The sequence below is a fragment of the Pleurodeles waltl genome, chromosome 3_1, assembly GCF_031143425.1.
Source record: "Pleurodeles waltl isolate 20211129_DDA chromosome 3_1, aPleWal1.hap1.20221129, whole genome shotgun sequence".
In the NCBI taxonomy this organism is placed as follows: Eukaryota; Metazoa; Chordata; class Amphibia; order Caudata; family Salamandridae; genus Pleurodeles; species Pleurodeles waltl.
Window position 1 is genome coordinate 394,175,032 of NC_090440.1, and position 14,443 is coordinate 394,189,474.

General features: G+C 38.7%; 1 protein-coding gene across 3 annotated transcripts in view; it reads right to left on the bottom strand.

Moving 5' to 3' along the window:
- Positions 1–1,023: 1,023 nt before the first annotated feature.
- Positions 1,024–14,443, bottom strand: part of CRTC3 (CREB regulated transcription coactivator 3) — a 713,757-nt gene continuing 700,337 nt past the window's right edge. For all 3 annotated transcript variants that reach the window (XM_069222591.1, XM_069222590.1, XM_069222589.1), the window contains one exon: positions 1,024–12,323. In XM_069222591.1, coding sequence (XP_069078692.1) covers positions 12,115–12,323 — 209 coding nt within the window. In that variant the 3' untranslated portion in view covers positions 1,024–12,114. The remainder of the gene's footprint in view (positions 12,324–14,443) is intronic.

The window sequence follows — 14,443 nt, forward strand, 5'->3', positions numbered from 1 at the left end:
AACTGCCAAGTCAAACAACTCACTATATGAACTAGATGTCATATTCAGAAGAAACACTAATTTCCATCTTAGCTGGCCACCTTAACTGGCTGTGAAGATGTCTTACATAGGGGTAGAATTGTACCAAAAAAAACATTTCTCCTGATTTGCTTACATCAGTGTGGGAAGAATTCTAAGCACAACACATTCAGAAGGGTTTTAGGATGGGGCAAAAGAAAGTTGATCCTGAACTGGGCATTGCTCTATTAATGTGGATACGACAATTATGAGAGAGAGCAGTTATCTCTGCTAAATCCACAATTCAACTTTTTCTGCTTTGCCCGTTGGAGGGTAACCTCTAAGGGTCAGTTTGAAGCCGGTTTGGAATTTCAAAGGACCAAGGACAATCAAGAAAACCATAGACACTTTACTCAGCTCAGCACAATATAGTTTGTCAGAACTTAAGCTTTACTTGGAGCATGAAGCAATCTGCTTGGTGCTTGAAGCTTTCTTATCCACAACAGGCTGACTGAGGACTGGGTACGTGTACAAGTGTTGGCATTTAATGCACAGCTATTAAACTAATTAGGAGTTCTATTAAGGTACTAAGCATTACCAAAACATTTTGCATAACTATTTCTTGGTATTTGATGATTGTGTCCCTAATTACATTGTACTGGATGAATAAACGACAGTGCTCTTTCAGTCGATGCATTTTTTGGATTCATTCATTTGCATAAACTAAGTACACCTAATTTACATGTACAAATGTATGGGGGCTGAAGGGGAAAATGTAGCATGAACATTTTTCATGTTACTCTTTAGTTGTGTAATGTAATATCTGTTAAGGAAAGATGTTAGACACTGAGAATATATGGACAACCATTTTACCACATGTCAAATGCATGCTTAAAATAATATATCAGCATTCATATAACTGCACATCAGAGGAATGTTTCAAATATAAGTTACAGATATGCAGGTTTTATTATAAAGGCAAGTACTTGCATGGATGGAAAAAACAAACAAATATTCAACTAGAAGTTATCATCACTAAAAACAGTGTTTATTAAAAAAAAAAATAACGACACTTGTTAAACCAAGGAAGGTATCAATTAAACAGCCCAAAGGTACTTTCCAACACAACAAATCAGTCTTTATGCAAACACAGACTTTTGTTCTGCTGCAATTTAATTATGAAAGATGTAAAATGGTGCAGAAAAATGAAACTAGTTTCATGAACTGCTTAAATACAACTGTACACTCAAAACAACAGAGACATTTAAAGAAACACAACTGGATTTAGTTTTGCTATACAAAACAGTTATGGTGAAACAAAGTCTATAACATATACAATTGAACCACCTCAGCATAAATTATAGCATAAAATTATAAGATTAAAAACTATGGGCCTGATATAGAGCTCGGAAGAGGTATACTTTGTCACAAATGTGACAGATAAACTGTCTGCCTTATTACAAGTGAATTTTATAGTAACACACTCATAAAATAGGGCGGATGGGATATCCGTCACTTTTGAGACAGTGTACTTGCCCACCAATTTGTAAATCAGGCCCTATGTAACAATTTCATGGCACTACAAGGTACAGTAAGGCAACAGTGAAATAAAGCAGCGTTCACATACTAAATAGTTACTTTAAATTACACCAATTAATATCTGCGGCAGTAACTCAGGATGTTAGATCATAGATCAGATGTTAAAGAAAAAACACAGCAGAATGGATAAACGTGAACAGAAATGCATTTTCAGGTAGAAACTGTACAGTTTATAAAAACAAAATACAGTGAACACTTACCAAAAATAAAACTTTAGATATTTAGAGCATAAAACCATATCAAATGTTTCTTTATCTAGTGAGTTATATTTTTTGTTTATTAAAAAAAAAACTAAAATAAGTGTTTGGACTAAAACAACGTTTCCAAATGGTGCTAACACAAATGGAATAATTTAGTTACAGTAAGAGTAGACATAAGTGGCCTACTGTTATACTAGGGCAATAAAAGATGCTATTTAGTGGGTAGTAAACAGACTGACATGTATAACAAACAATGCTACTGGAATACAAATCTGTAATACAGCTATTCATCTATTAATTTTACTGTGACCCACATTTAGATCTGCAATATTAGCATCAACACTGCTTTTTTGGGGGAAAACAGACCTTTTCCCAGTACATTTAAATTTGAGACAGAGCTCATTAATCTGGCCATACACTTCTGCCTATTAAGCACAAACTGAATTATGTCCCATACTATAAATGTCAATGCATATTGTTCAATAAACAACTGCAAATTAGCAGAATGGAAAACCCCCTGTTGCCCTTTCACTGAAATAAAAACGTTGCTGTACTCATCGAAAATTAAGATAAATGTGGCAAGTTGTATTTGTTTCCAATAGTCAAATTTGAATAGATATTTTATTATAAGAATAGTCTCCGATTCTACTTAGGATGGATGCCTGAATTCTAAAGGAGTAAGACACACTCACTGGAAACAAATGGTATGTGAATTACCCTTAAGCATACATCTAATAAAATTATGTGTGCCTCTAACAAAGTGAATAACAAAAAGTGGAAAAAAAGCAATTCAGCAAGACAGAATTCTAATACATCAAGAAAAGGGCCCATGTCAAAAACACAAAAAATGACTATGATCAATATATTTCCAGATTATGTAGTTGCATCAAACTTGCATTCAATCCTATTTGAGCTCCAAAATGCATGGGAATACTGCATTACACATAATATGCCATCCTCGGAAAACAAAATGTACCAGAGAGCATATCCAATGATAAAAACTGTAGAAAGAATATCTTTTTTCACAGACGTTATATGTATGCCTCTTATAACTGAACTATAAATGAAAAGTGAGACATTTTACTTAGGTTTCATTGATTATTATGTAATAGGTGAGACAGAAATCATTCAAAGGTTACAATGTGAAACCTAAGACCTCTGAGTGCCAACCCACTGTGTGCATACTAGAGAAGAGAGAAAAGAGGGAAGAAAGAGATTACATATTCAAAGTGGGGATTGATTCCGCATATCCTACAAAAAACTATAGGTTTTGATTCTTTTTACTGGGTTATCCAGCATTTTTATGGGGTATTCTTAGAAAAACATTTGACTGATCTGCAGCCTTATTTGAGCTCCACGCATGTTAAGATCAGGATTATTAATTTTGAATGTATTGAGGATTGTTCTTTGTTGACTGTTGAGAGTTGCATATGTTATTTACAAGTTTATAGGTTAATGCAGCTCTTTCAAAGAGGGAGAGATGAAATCTCATGCCTTATTTCAAGTTGTAAATGTTTCCCAATACTTAAAGCTACATCAACAACTATCACTTCCACTTTGGTATTTCAGTTACAAAAAATTAACAGATTCCAATTAAATATTTGAAGATTTTAGCCCTTCGATTTGAGAATGGATCAACTTATGCTATTAAAAATGAAGCGTAGAGACTTAAAGCATGATTAGCTATGGGAAAACACATTGACTAAGACAATGCTTTTGCAATTTAGCATATGTAGTGCAATATTTCAGTTGATACACAATTATCAGTGGAGGGGTAAGAAGATGCATAATATTCTAGGAACCCTATCAGTATAGGTAATTAATGCCCACATTTAAACCTTGGCTCCTACTCCAAGGCCCTCCACCTCAATAATAATTTCAAGGCAGTGATGGACCAATGGATTGCAATGACCACAAGGTGCTATGTCTACCTCAGCTTCTAGCATAAAACTTCCTCCCCATGTTAGGAATGGGTGGCAACATTCTGGATGGCACTGGGGTCCCTTTTATGGGATCAGTCAGCTCATAGCTTTCAGCAGCTCCCCTAACCGTGTACTTGGGGCTCAGAACATTTCCTGTGATTCTTCCATATGATTCTCCGACATGGGCAGTAGCCTGGGGAAATCCTCCCAGTTTTCCTCTGCCTTGAGGCCGATGACAGAAATCTATTCACCCTTGCACATTAAGGCCACCTGGCAATCTCCACGATTATATTGTACTGGTGCAAAACCCCACCAGAGAAGAAGGGAATCTCATGGATTCCCTTGCTAATAATGCATACATGCTCGTTTTAGAAGATTAATCCACGTTTGTAAAATGCACCTGCAGGAAAATTAATTCTAGATATCACCAGTGTCCTCAGGACACCAGGGCTCTTGGCAATCCTTAGAAATGTCCTTGCTAAAACTATGTGCATGCTCATATCCAGCAATGGAATATTATGAGATTTCTTACAACTCGGGTGCCCCAAGGAAGAAGGTTTTCCTCCAGGGATACTAGGATGAAGACCTAAACAAGGTCCTATATGATCAGTTTTACAGGCACAATTCGGTAAGGCATATGTGTGCACAATGGGGATGAAGAGTGCTATAGTGCTGATTGTCTACTTACTTAAAACTGCAGAACATTTTCACACTTGCTTTTATTTGGTATTGAATAGAATAAGAGAGACAAAAAAAACCAAACTCCTTTGATTACCGATTACTGGCTATGCTTAGCAGTTAAGGATTTTTTTTTAGTAAGCTTTTTCTTAAACCATTGTTATCCGTAAACACACTTAATAAAATCCCTATCACTCAGGATTTCTTAGAGAATGTTGGTAATGTGTGGCAGAGCACCTGCAATGGCCATGGCTAACAAGGGAATACAAACCAGAGGCATTACTGCTGTGTTTTGCTTTCATGGACTGCTTTTGATACCATGAATTGTACACTAAATGGATCAAACCCATGCATGGGGGTGATTAAGGGCATTCAGTTTCTATGAACAAACTCTATAGTGAGTTAACAGAAGCTCCAGGTCTGCGTTTCAAGAATAAGAGTAAATATAACACCAAGGTTCAGCAGGGATTTACTCTATCAGCTACCATCATAAATAACAGGATGCATACAGGAGTGCAAATCAAATATATGCAGTTGGTTATTCACTAAATAACTGAGTCTTATATTGTAGTGATGAGCAGAAATAAATCAATGAATACCAAAACCATGGGGATTTTAATTCATACAAGCATTATGTGGGCTTTGACCTTGGGATAAACAAATGTAAGTCAAAGCTTCATGCAATGGGCAGACTGTACTAAAGAGGTGGTTGGTAGTTCTAAAATTAGTACACTGTAATAGCTTCGCTTGAGTGCAGTTGGAGCTCATGAGGCAATGGCCCTGGAGGGCTGTATTCCTGGTCACCTGCTTATTAGTAGTGTTTTTGAAAACTGCCTTACTTTGTGACAAAAATAAAACTCATTAAGTATTTAATAATACGGATACTGCAAAGAAGCTATTACATTAACCATAAACGGCCACAAAATGCAGCTGGCATTATTTGGCAAGTAAAGAATATTCAGCATGTAGTGGCTTAAGCAAATCAGGCTGAAATAAGTAGATACCAACACATTTGCTAGTGTATATTATAAAAGCTATAAATATAAATTATGTGTCATCAAAATTTATTTTGGCTTGAATCACATGAATAGAGCATTTGTGGGCAAGTCACCTGTATTATCTCATGAATGTAGGACTTTCCTCCCTGTACTGTCCACACTAGACGGTGCCCTCAATTTCAATTTCCTGGAGACAAATGCTAGATCTCCAACTTTGCCTCACCACATTTATTGTTCATTCAAATTGTAAACCTTCAGCTGGGCAATTGCCGACTTGGGGTCGAGGCGTACATTCTAATGCTGAAGTTCTTTAATAGCCCATTGTTTAGACCTATTTTAGATTATATAACAGTGATCTTTGGTACTATGTGCCTCAATTAAAATTTGGGGTGGAGGCAGTAAGTGCATTAAAATCTGTTTTTTAAGTAAGGCACCACACTAATGTTGTCTTTATAACCCATAAGTGTCAATCGGAACTTCTAATCAATCAAAATGCTTACTGTAAAAGTATTAAGAGCAAGTTAGGCTTGTTGCCTGCAAGAAGACTGGAGTAGTGTATAATATTATTATAGAAGATTGTGAACAGTTTGCATGCAGAAAGCAGAGACTTTAGAGCTAATGGTTATGACAGGTCAGTTTAATTTAACAAAGAAGGCTCTTTTAAGGCTCAAAACTAAGGTTTTTATGGTAATACGAAAAATGTAGTAACCTTTTAAAAATTAATCAACTGATGTTTGTATTGTGTTTACAAGGCATTTTGGAAGTGTTCAATATGTTAAAGGTAATAACGATTTAAGGAGATAATTTTAAGGCTTTCCGAAGTAAAGATGTGAAATGGAATAATGTGTGCTAAGCACTTCATAGGTAAGGGATTTCTGACAGTTTACATTCTTTATGACTATATTGTTCACTGAAAGACAAAACTTAAAACAACTGCTCCAGTAATTTTAAGGGTCCTGATATTCTCTGTCTTAATAAATATACAGTGATAACAACTAGAGAATGGGAAGGTAGAGAGAAGGGAGAGGAGAAGTCAGAGAAGGTTGTGGGAGTAGGATAAAAAGAGGGGCTGTGGAAAGTGAAGTGGGATAGCTGTTGTATTCAAAACGCATAACAATATTTCACACAACTCCAAATGTTAGGAATGAAAGCATTAAACTTTGTGTTTAAACATGTTTAGACTGTAAAAACTATACTGGACAAGGAAACTGATCCAGAAATTCATGGAAAATGTATAAACCCTAAACACTGGATTTGAGTTTGACATACTGGAATTTTACTATAAATATCAGAAATAGGATAAGATGACGTCCACATCTATATACAGTCTAAGTACTATCCAAAGACTGCCCCATGAACTACAATTAAATGTTCTCTTTTTGGCATGTAAAAGATGACCTCCTGGGGGCTTACTGCATGTAAATACAATCAGCATAGACTAAAAGTAAGATTTGTTGCACATTTTCAAAATAATTTCTTTGAAACCGCATACAATTGTTATTTGTATATGCATTTTTCATGGTACGTGTGTATGAAAGCGTAAATATTTGTAAAGTGTAAACCTAACTAGAGAGAAACAGTGCACTGAACACGGTTTAGGACTATCTAAAATGAAGACGCATGTATATTTGAGGATGGTGAACACTACTGTGTGGAGATGCAGTGTTCTCTGATGAGGTGTGTCTTTTGCTTCATTTAAAGCTGTAGAGGTTTTGGAGCAGTTCTGATTTTAATGAGCTGTTCCAGAACCTCGTACAAGGAACTCTAGTGCTGGCAGTAGGCTGTTTCAACAAATACACTGGGCAAAAAGACAGGCAGGCTCATTTAATGTTAACAGAAAATCATGTGTTAAAAGAAATGCGGGTAAAGAGAGGATATAGAATAGAGAGGGTTTCAGGCTCTATTTTCAACAGGGAATGTATTGCAAATTTTAAACAGATACAGATAAAATGATGTGTATGTGATTTTTACTAAAACCTGCCAGGCTGAAAATTTGACATCCTCTCATTAGCGTGCTTTAAACAGTCAAGTAACTGAAAAGATGTCCTTTAAGCTTTAACCAGCTGCTTCACATCCCCCACAATGCAGATTTCGTCAAAACTGTAGTTAGGCATCCACAAATAAAGGGTTGTTAACCTGGAAACCCGACTGCCTTCTCCTTCAAATAAGCCAAAAGTAAAATCCTGTGCATCTACATCCAGGGAAATAACAGCTTCAGAACCAATATTGTGTACTATCAAGACAGGCTTGCAATAACCAGTCCAATTCAGCAACAAACAGACCAAAGACACAACAATGAATGGTAATAGTGCTTCTAAGCTGTCTGTTTGATGTTAGCCAGGGTATCTATCAGTAAATAATCTGATGAGCCATGGGAACACTCTGTACAATCAACATGAAAATATGTGTAAAAAGGTAAATATACATCTGATTGTCAATGCATTTTTCAGCAAATTTGTGTCCAACTGTCACGTTTCAAGTAACAAAAATGAACAGCACAAGGCAAACCAAAATGATTCTTTTTCAAAATGTTGTATTTTTTTCAGAAGCACTTTGGGAGCAGACAGCACCCCGAGGCACATCAATTATATGCCGAGGGAGTGTTGTGTGTGTGAGTATATTTGTGTGAATGCGGGAGGGAAGGGGGTGTATGTTTGAGTGTGTGCATGCGAGTGGATGCATATGTTCGAGGGTCGAGGGTGTTTGAAAGTGAATGCGTGGGTGAGTGGGGGGTGCATGAAAGTAGGTGTGTGGTCCTGTGCGTGTGTGTCTGCCGGTGACAGGAATGGGGATTCCTACCGCCGGGTGCATGACCGCCAGCATTTTCGTGGGGGAGTGACTGCCACGTAAATGCTGGCGGTCTGCGAGTCGTAATGCTGATTGCGATATTGCAGCAACCGCTGGGCCGGAGGTACTAGCCTCCAGCCCGGTGGTCCCATTACCCTGGCAGTACGGGCAGCATTTTGGAAGTTTGGCTTTAGCCAACCCGCCGAAGTTGTTATATGGCGATCTTTATTGCCAGCACAGCGGTGGTAAGACCGCCCCAGCGAGTGTGGTGGTCCAAGGACCACCAGACTCGAAATGAGGGCCTCAGTGTCTTTCAGAGAACACCAAAGTGCTTGATTGAAAAAACAAAGAATCCCACCCCCTGCCATTAAACTTTGGCTCACAATCTATGCTCTGCATCACTGCATTCACTGCCTCAGCCAGTCTTTTTCAAAAACAAATAAATAAGTAATAAAGGTTGTATTTTTCTACTGACATTTCCTCTGTTCTTGCAATTGGTTCCAGTGCTGTGCACTGAATGAATAACTGACAGAAACAGTGTAAATGTCACACAGAATATCCAAAGCAGGATTCTGATTAAGAGAGAATTGGTCTCTGCAGTACTTTACACTTAAACTGGTGCAATGTGTTCTGGGAATCGTTTTCAGGACACAAGACAGTGTGGTCCTAGGACCAATAGGAGGTTACTAAGTATCTACACCAGTGTGGGGTTCAGGTCAATGTGCCACAAGAATCAGAAAATGACTTTGGCAGATAGAAAAGCCCGTCCACCGCAGTTCAGATGGGTAGGTGGCTACAAATGTGGCAGCCTCGCCGCCGGGGCCATTACAAGATTTCCGCTGGGTGAGTGGGCGGAAACCCAGTTTTGGCCTGCTGGACCAGCAGGAAATGGCCTACAGCATTGACTCTGGCTCGTAATAGAGCAATGCTGTAGTGCGTAGGGTGAACCAGCACCCGTCACGAAGTTCACTGTATGTAAAGCAGACAGTGAACACTGTGACGGGGCTGGCCAGGGGAGCCCCTACACTGCCCATGCTAAATGCATGGGCAGTGCAGGGCCCCCCCCAGGCCCCTGTACCCCATCTCTGCCAGCATTTTCATGGCAGTGTTACTGCCATGAAATCGCTGCCGCCAGACCATCGTGAAGTTGAAATCTGGCAGTCCAACGCGGCAGTAGGCGCTCAGATCGCCGCATTGGGGTCGGTCCGACCACCAGGGTCATAATGAGGCCCTTCGTGTGTGTCTATCTTTATGGCACAATATGCCAAAAGGCAATCTGTGTATTAATTGGAAGCAGATTGTGTGAAAGGGGTGCAATCTGAGTTATTTGAGGTATTTTGAAAAACAAATGCGTATTAGCTGATCACAGGAGAGGGCGCCTTTCTTTTTTACATGCTTAAGGCAGCCCAAGTGTATGGTGGTCTATGACTCAGGGGCCAATAAAAAGGTGCCAGAAAAACAGATTACAACACAGAAATTGAAATCAAGCTTTACAAAAGCAGTGATAACTGATATTCCAACATCAACTCAGTCAATGTCCATTTGTTTAAAACTAGTGCTGTTAAAATATGAATCCTATATTCATTAATGATGCCTTGATTTTATATTTTGAAGGGCACATCCATTCCTTTTCCCAAATAGAAGCAGTTGAAATAAGGGTTAGCCATTATCTACAGAACATCTCCTTCTAACAGTTGTATTTAAAAATACTCCATATCTTTAAAGTTGTAGCCTCATTATTTCTGGGTCATACTGGAAGACATATGTCCCTTTCAGCAACAACATCAGCAGTGGTTTAAATTTCCACTGAAGTGAACTCATGCTTAGAGAGTAAGGTTATATTTAGATTCCATTTTCCTGCTTATTTCTTGCAAATAATGCACTTTTCCGTACCAGCAACATTTTGAATATTTTTTCTGGTGACGGTCTGACTGTAATGGTATGTATTAAATACTTTAGACAATAGTACACTTCAATAAATTGCATGCATGAACATGAAACGACTGAGGTAACAAATATTTTAAAACTCGAGCACATTTTACTACTTTATGTTCATCTCTTCCTCAGTACCATCTTCAACAACTTTTATGGTTATTACAATTATAAATAATGGCTTATGAAAAAGGGACAAGGAAAATTATTGTTGCCAGAGAGCACATGATGCCAGGGAGGAAGAGATGTTATCTGTATCCAAACTACTGCCTAAACTGGAGATTCAATTTGCTCCCTTTCATCCATCTAAGTCAGAATGTGGCACTGCTGTAGAGAAATTAAATATCTTCAGTGTCTAGAATTAATCAGAAGTCGCACAAAATCAAACTCACAAAATTAAGTGAATGATTATTAAGCGTAAACAGATTTACAATTCTTTGTGATAGGTCATGTCTGCTCAACATCTCATTGGGAAAAAAAGGCTCACCCAGCAGCTCACGTTTACAAAACAATGTTTAAAATGGGGACAGGTAATTCAAAGCAGGTCTGATAAGATTACTTTGCCAACGTGAGGCTCCATATTAGTGAAATAAAAAATGTCTAACTTTGGATAATACAACATATTAGATACAAACAAGGGGACTAAGGCAAGCTTCTTCGGAATAATCCAAGCAAGGTGAATAGAAGGATAATGTATTATAGGAGCAAACAGTACAAAAGACATGGAATAAGAAAAGGTTTTGCATTTTTAGCATTAAGTACATCCTCTTCAGTAATGACTAAAGTCAGTAAAATCCTGACAATCTGATTTGGAATTAAACAATCTAATTTTGTAAAAGTACTGACGACCATACACAATCTTCATGCGCAAAAACCAGCTTTCAATTGCACTAGGGTACTTTGTTTTGCTGGGGTAAACAGCATGTAAATTGCAAAATGCTCGACACTACAAGTGAAAAGAAAGAAGCATATCATATTAATGCCCCAGTTAAAAGGTTAGCAGATGTGTGAGGTGATCAAACATTTCTTTCATATGTGTGGGATCATAACACAGAAAATGGACCGGTAATAATTTTCATGAACTGAAGCTCAGAGGTAACGAAGTAGTCAGGGGAAGAAATAAAGTCGAAAATGGTCTGGTGTTCCATAAAACTAGGCATAGGGTTCTCGAACGGTTTCGGACGGAACAGAAATGGACACCAAGAACCCTGTCAGTTCCATCAACCAACTATGCTGTGCTTATCGTACGTTGAGGAGGGGTAGTGGTGAAAATAGTTATCTTCAATGAAAAGCATGGTGTTTTTACCCAATAAAGAATGAACATTGGTATGAGCAAACTGATGAATGCTAAATGTATGGAAGTTTGGAAGAAACGAAGCTGAACTAAGGCACCAAGTCTGAATAGAAATCTTGCCTACCAGTAAGAAATTGGAAACATCAATATGCAAAGATTACAGGGCTAGCTGAACTATTTTTGTATGCATCATACCAGAACGACATTAATTCTTCATTGAGGTCTATGGTTTTCATCTCTACAAATATATTAACTGGCCTTAGTTGCATAACTGGCTCTTCCATACCCTTGCAGGTTTTCAAATATACATCAGTTATACCTTCAACAGCCACATAATGATAAACTGGCAGATCATCAACAGGATAACGGCTGATGAAATTGTCTGGTTCAAAATATGTACTCTATTTCAAATTATCTTAGGCTGTTGACAATCATAAGTCACAAACATTTTAGTTCAATATAGTCGGTTTGCTGATAGGAGTTGGGTAGAAATACAAAATTGATCCTCTTGTTACCAGCTGTACCGATATAATAATCGGGATATCTGAAATGTCTTATTTTATTTCAGTTGCAGCTCAGTTCCAGTAAAGACTGGCCTTCTTCATCCAACATATGATATCACTGTATTGCTTTTAATTTCGCAGAGTCACACCTAACATTGCTGTAGCGAACAGTCTGTTTGAAAAATATTTTTTCCTGGTGCTTGTTCACAGCCTGTCAGACCGGAAAGTGTCCTCTATTGAGGGATCAGGTAAAACCATATCAGGGTCACTCAGCATACTCAGTCCATCTAGACTTAAGGGTTCAATTTTGAGTTCATCGTCCAGTTGAAATGAATTATCAGCATCAAAACCCATCTCCGAGACTCCCGCCAGGGCATTACTTAAGTCTTTTGGTAAACTGGCATTCGAATCATCTAAAAACAAAGAGAAAAGGCTGTTTAAACACAAACGTTGAAGTAAATACAGTGTAAAGCTATCGGGAAAATACGGGGTCATTACAAATACCATTTGAGAGTTGATTATTTTCACAACCATTATTTCCTTTTCAAAGTTCATGCATTCTCACAAAGTATACTCAACATGAGAAAAAGCATTCAAGTCTCGTAGCATACAACATGCACTGCACATTCAGAGTTTCGACAAGATAAATAAATAAAATAAACAAGCTCCACAGTCAAACCTACAATAACGGACCAAAAAATCATAAGCTACCCAGCTGATACTCTGTCCATACACTTAATCAGGGGCTTGGGACTCTTACAACTAAGGGAAAAAATACAGTAATGATTCCACACAGCTTTATAAAAAAAGTGAAGGTTACGACACATTACTTCAGTTTATAATATATGCCAACTGACAGATACAAAGTAAAAGGCTTCGACTGAGCCACGAATGGAAGATAGAAGTTATATGAATAAACATTTGGTGTATTGACACTGAAGCAACTTAATTAGTGGCTTTTTCTTGCTAACATTTTCAAATGCAGTCAAGGTGTTAATATGTGAAAAACTATTACGAAGTAGAAGGGGATTTGCGAGGTGCTAAGAAATGCCAATGTCTAATGTCCAAAGAGCAATGTTTAAAATCAGCTTACCAATAGTGAACATAGGTTCTGAAACAGTCAAAAGAGCAGCAGAAATTCATGTTTGGAGCATTATTGGTGGCCAGACTGCAAAGGATGCCCACCAACCTCTGCTCTCACCCCCCCCAGAACCTACTTAACAGCAGCAGCAGTGCTGCAGTGCTGACGTGCTGCTGGTCCACCATAGGCAGGCTCGTCTGCGCCCATCCGTGACCCGTCAGCATCCAGTGCAAGGCAGTGCCAGGAGCCCTGGCCCTCCTCTCACCCTACACCTTACAACCCCGGCTCCCACTCAATATGCTGTTACAACATAGCACAACAATGAAGTAACATTCTCATGTGCCTCCTGAAAATTCTCATGCCCCCCTGGCTCCACACACAACACTTACCTCGCTCACACCAACATAATCTTCATCCCACTCACTCATCCTCACATGGGCCAAACACCACCCCAAAGCATTAATTGAGCGAATAGATGGGTGGGTCTGGGCTAGGTCTGGGTCTTTATAGATAAGAACTTTAACACAACTTAATGTAAACACTTCCTGCACAAGTGAGCATATATTTGTTATAACAGAACTTACGTAATGGGACTGGAAGGGCAGCTCATGTCACCGTACACCCAGCAGCCATGGTGGGCACTGTGTTGTCCAGTATCAAAAAGTGAGTAAGGAATCTTACCTGTAACTCCAGTTCTCTCATGGAGGAATTTCCATTATAGTCATAAGCTCTGAATAGCCCCACTCACGTGCGAGCACCCCGGGGGCAGTTTTTCACAGTATATGTTCTTAAATGTAGATGTTTGCCTTTCTTTGGAAAGGCCTGCAGAGTCACTTAACAGAGAAAAATATTATGCAGCCTATAGAAACAGGCTATAATGGCCCAATTCTTCATCCTGTACTTAGAAAATGGGCAAGGAGATTATATATGTATATCATTTCACTATGTTTTTGTAAACGTTTGCTGAACATCTCCCATGAGAGAAAGAGGAAGTCTTTGTGGAAATCCTCAATGAGGGAATACTGCTGCATAATCAGATAATTAGTGCTGTTGCAGATTCTCCGCTACTAGCGGCACATGAGTACTGCCATAGGGTTGCTTTCCAAAGGCGGTCTTGGCTTAGCCTTACCACTCTCAAGCCAGAATCACAGCAGAGAATATTAAATCTGCCATTCTCCGGTACCACTCTATTCGGAAGCTACACCGATGATGAGATGGCAAGAATGAAAGCGGAAATGGAAACTCTGAAGGCAGTTGGTGTAGAAAGACCCAGAAGGCAAAGAAAATCTTTCCATCCCTACCAACTCTGGTACTACTCGCAGAGGGTTCAAACCCCTCAGTGGGGACCCCAACAAGGTGGCAGACAGCAACAGACCCAAAGTCCTTAACAGGAATATCAAAGAAAACAGACCAGGGGCAGATCCATCCAGCGGCCAGCTCAAGGAGGCAAGC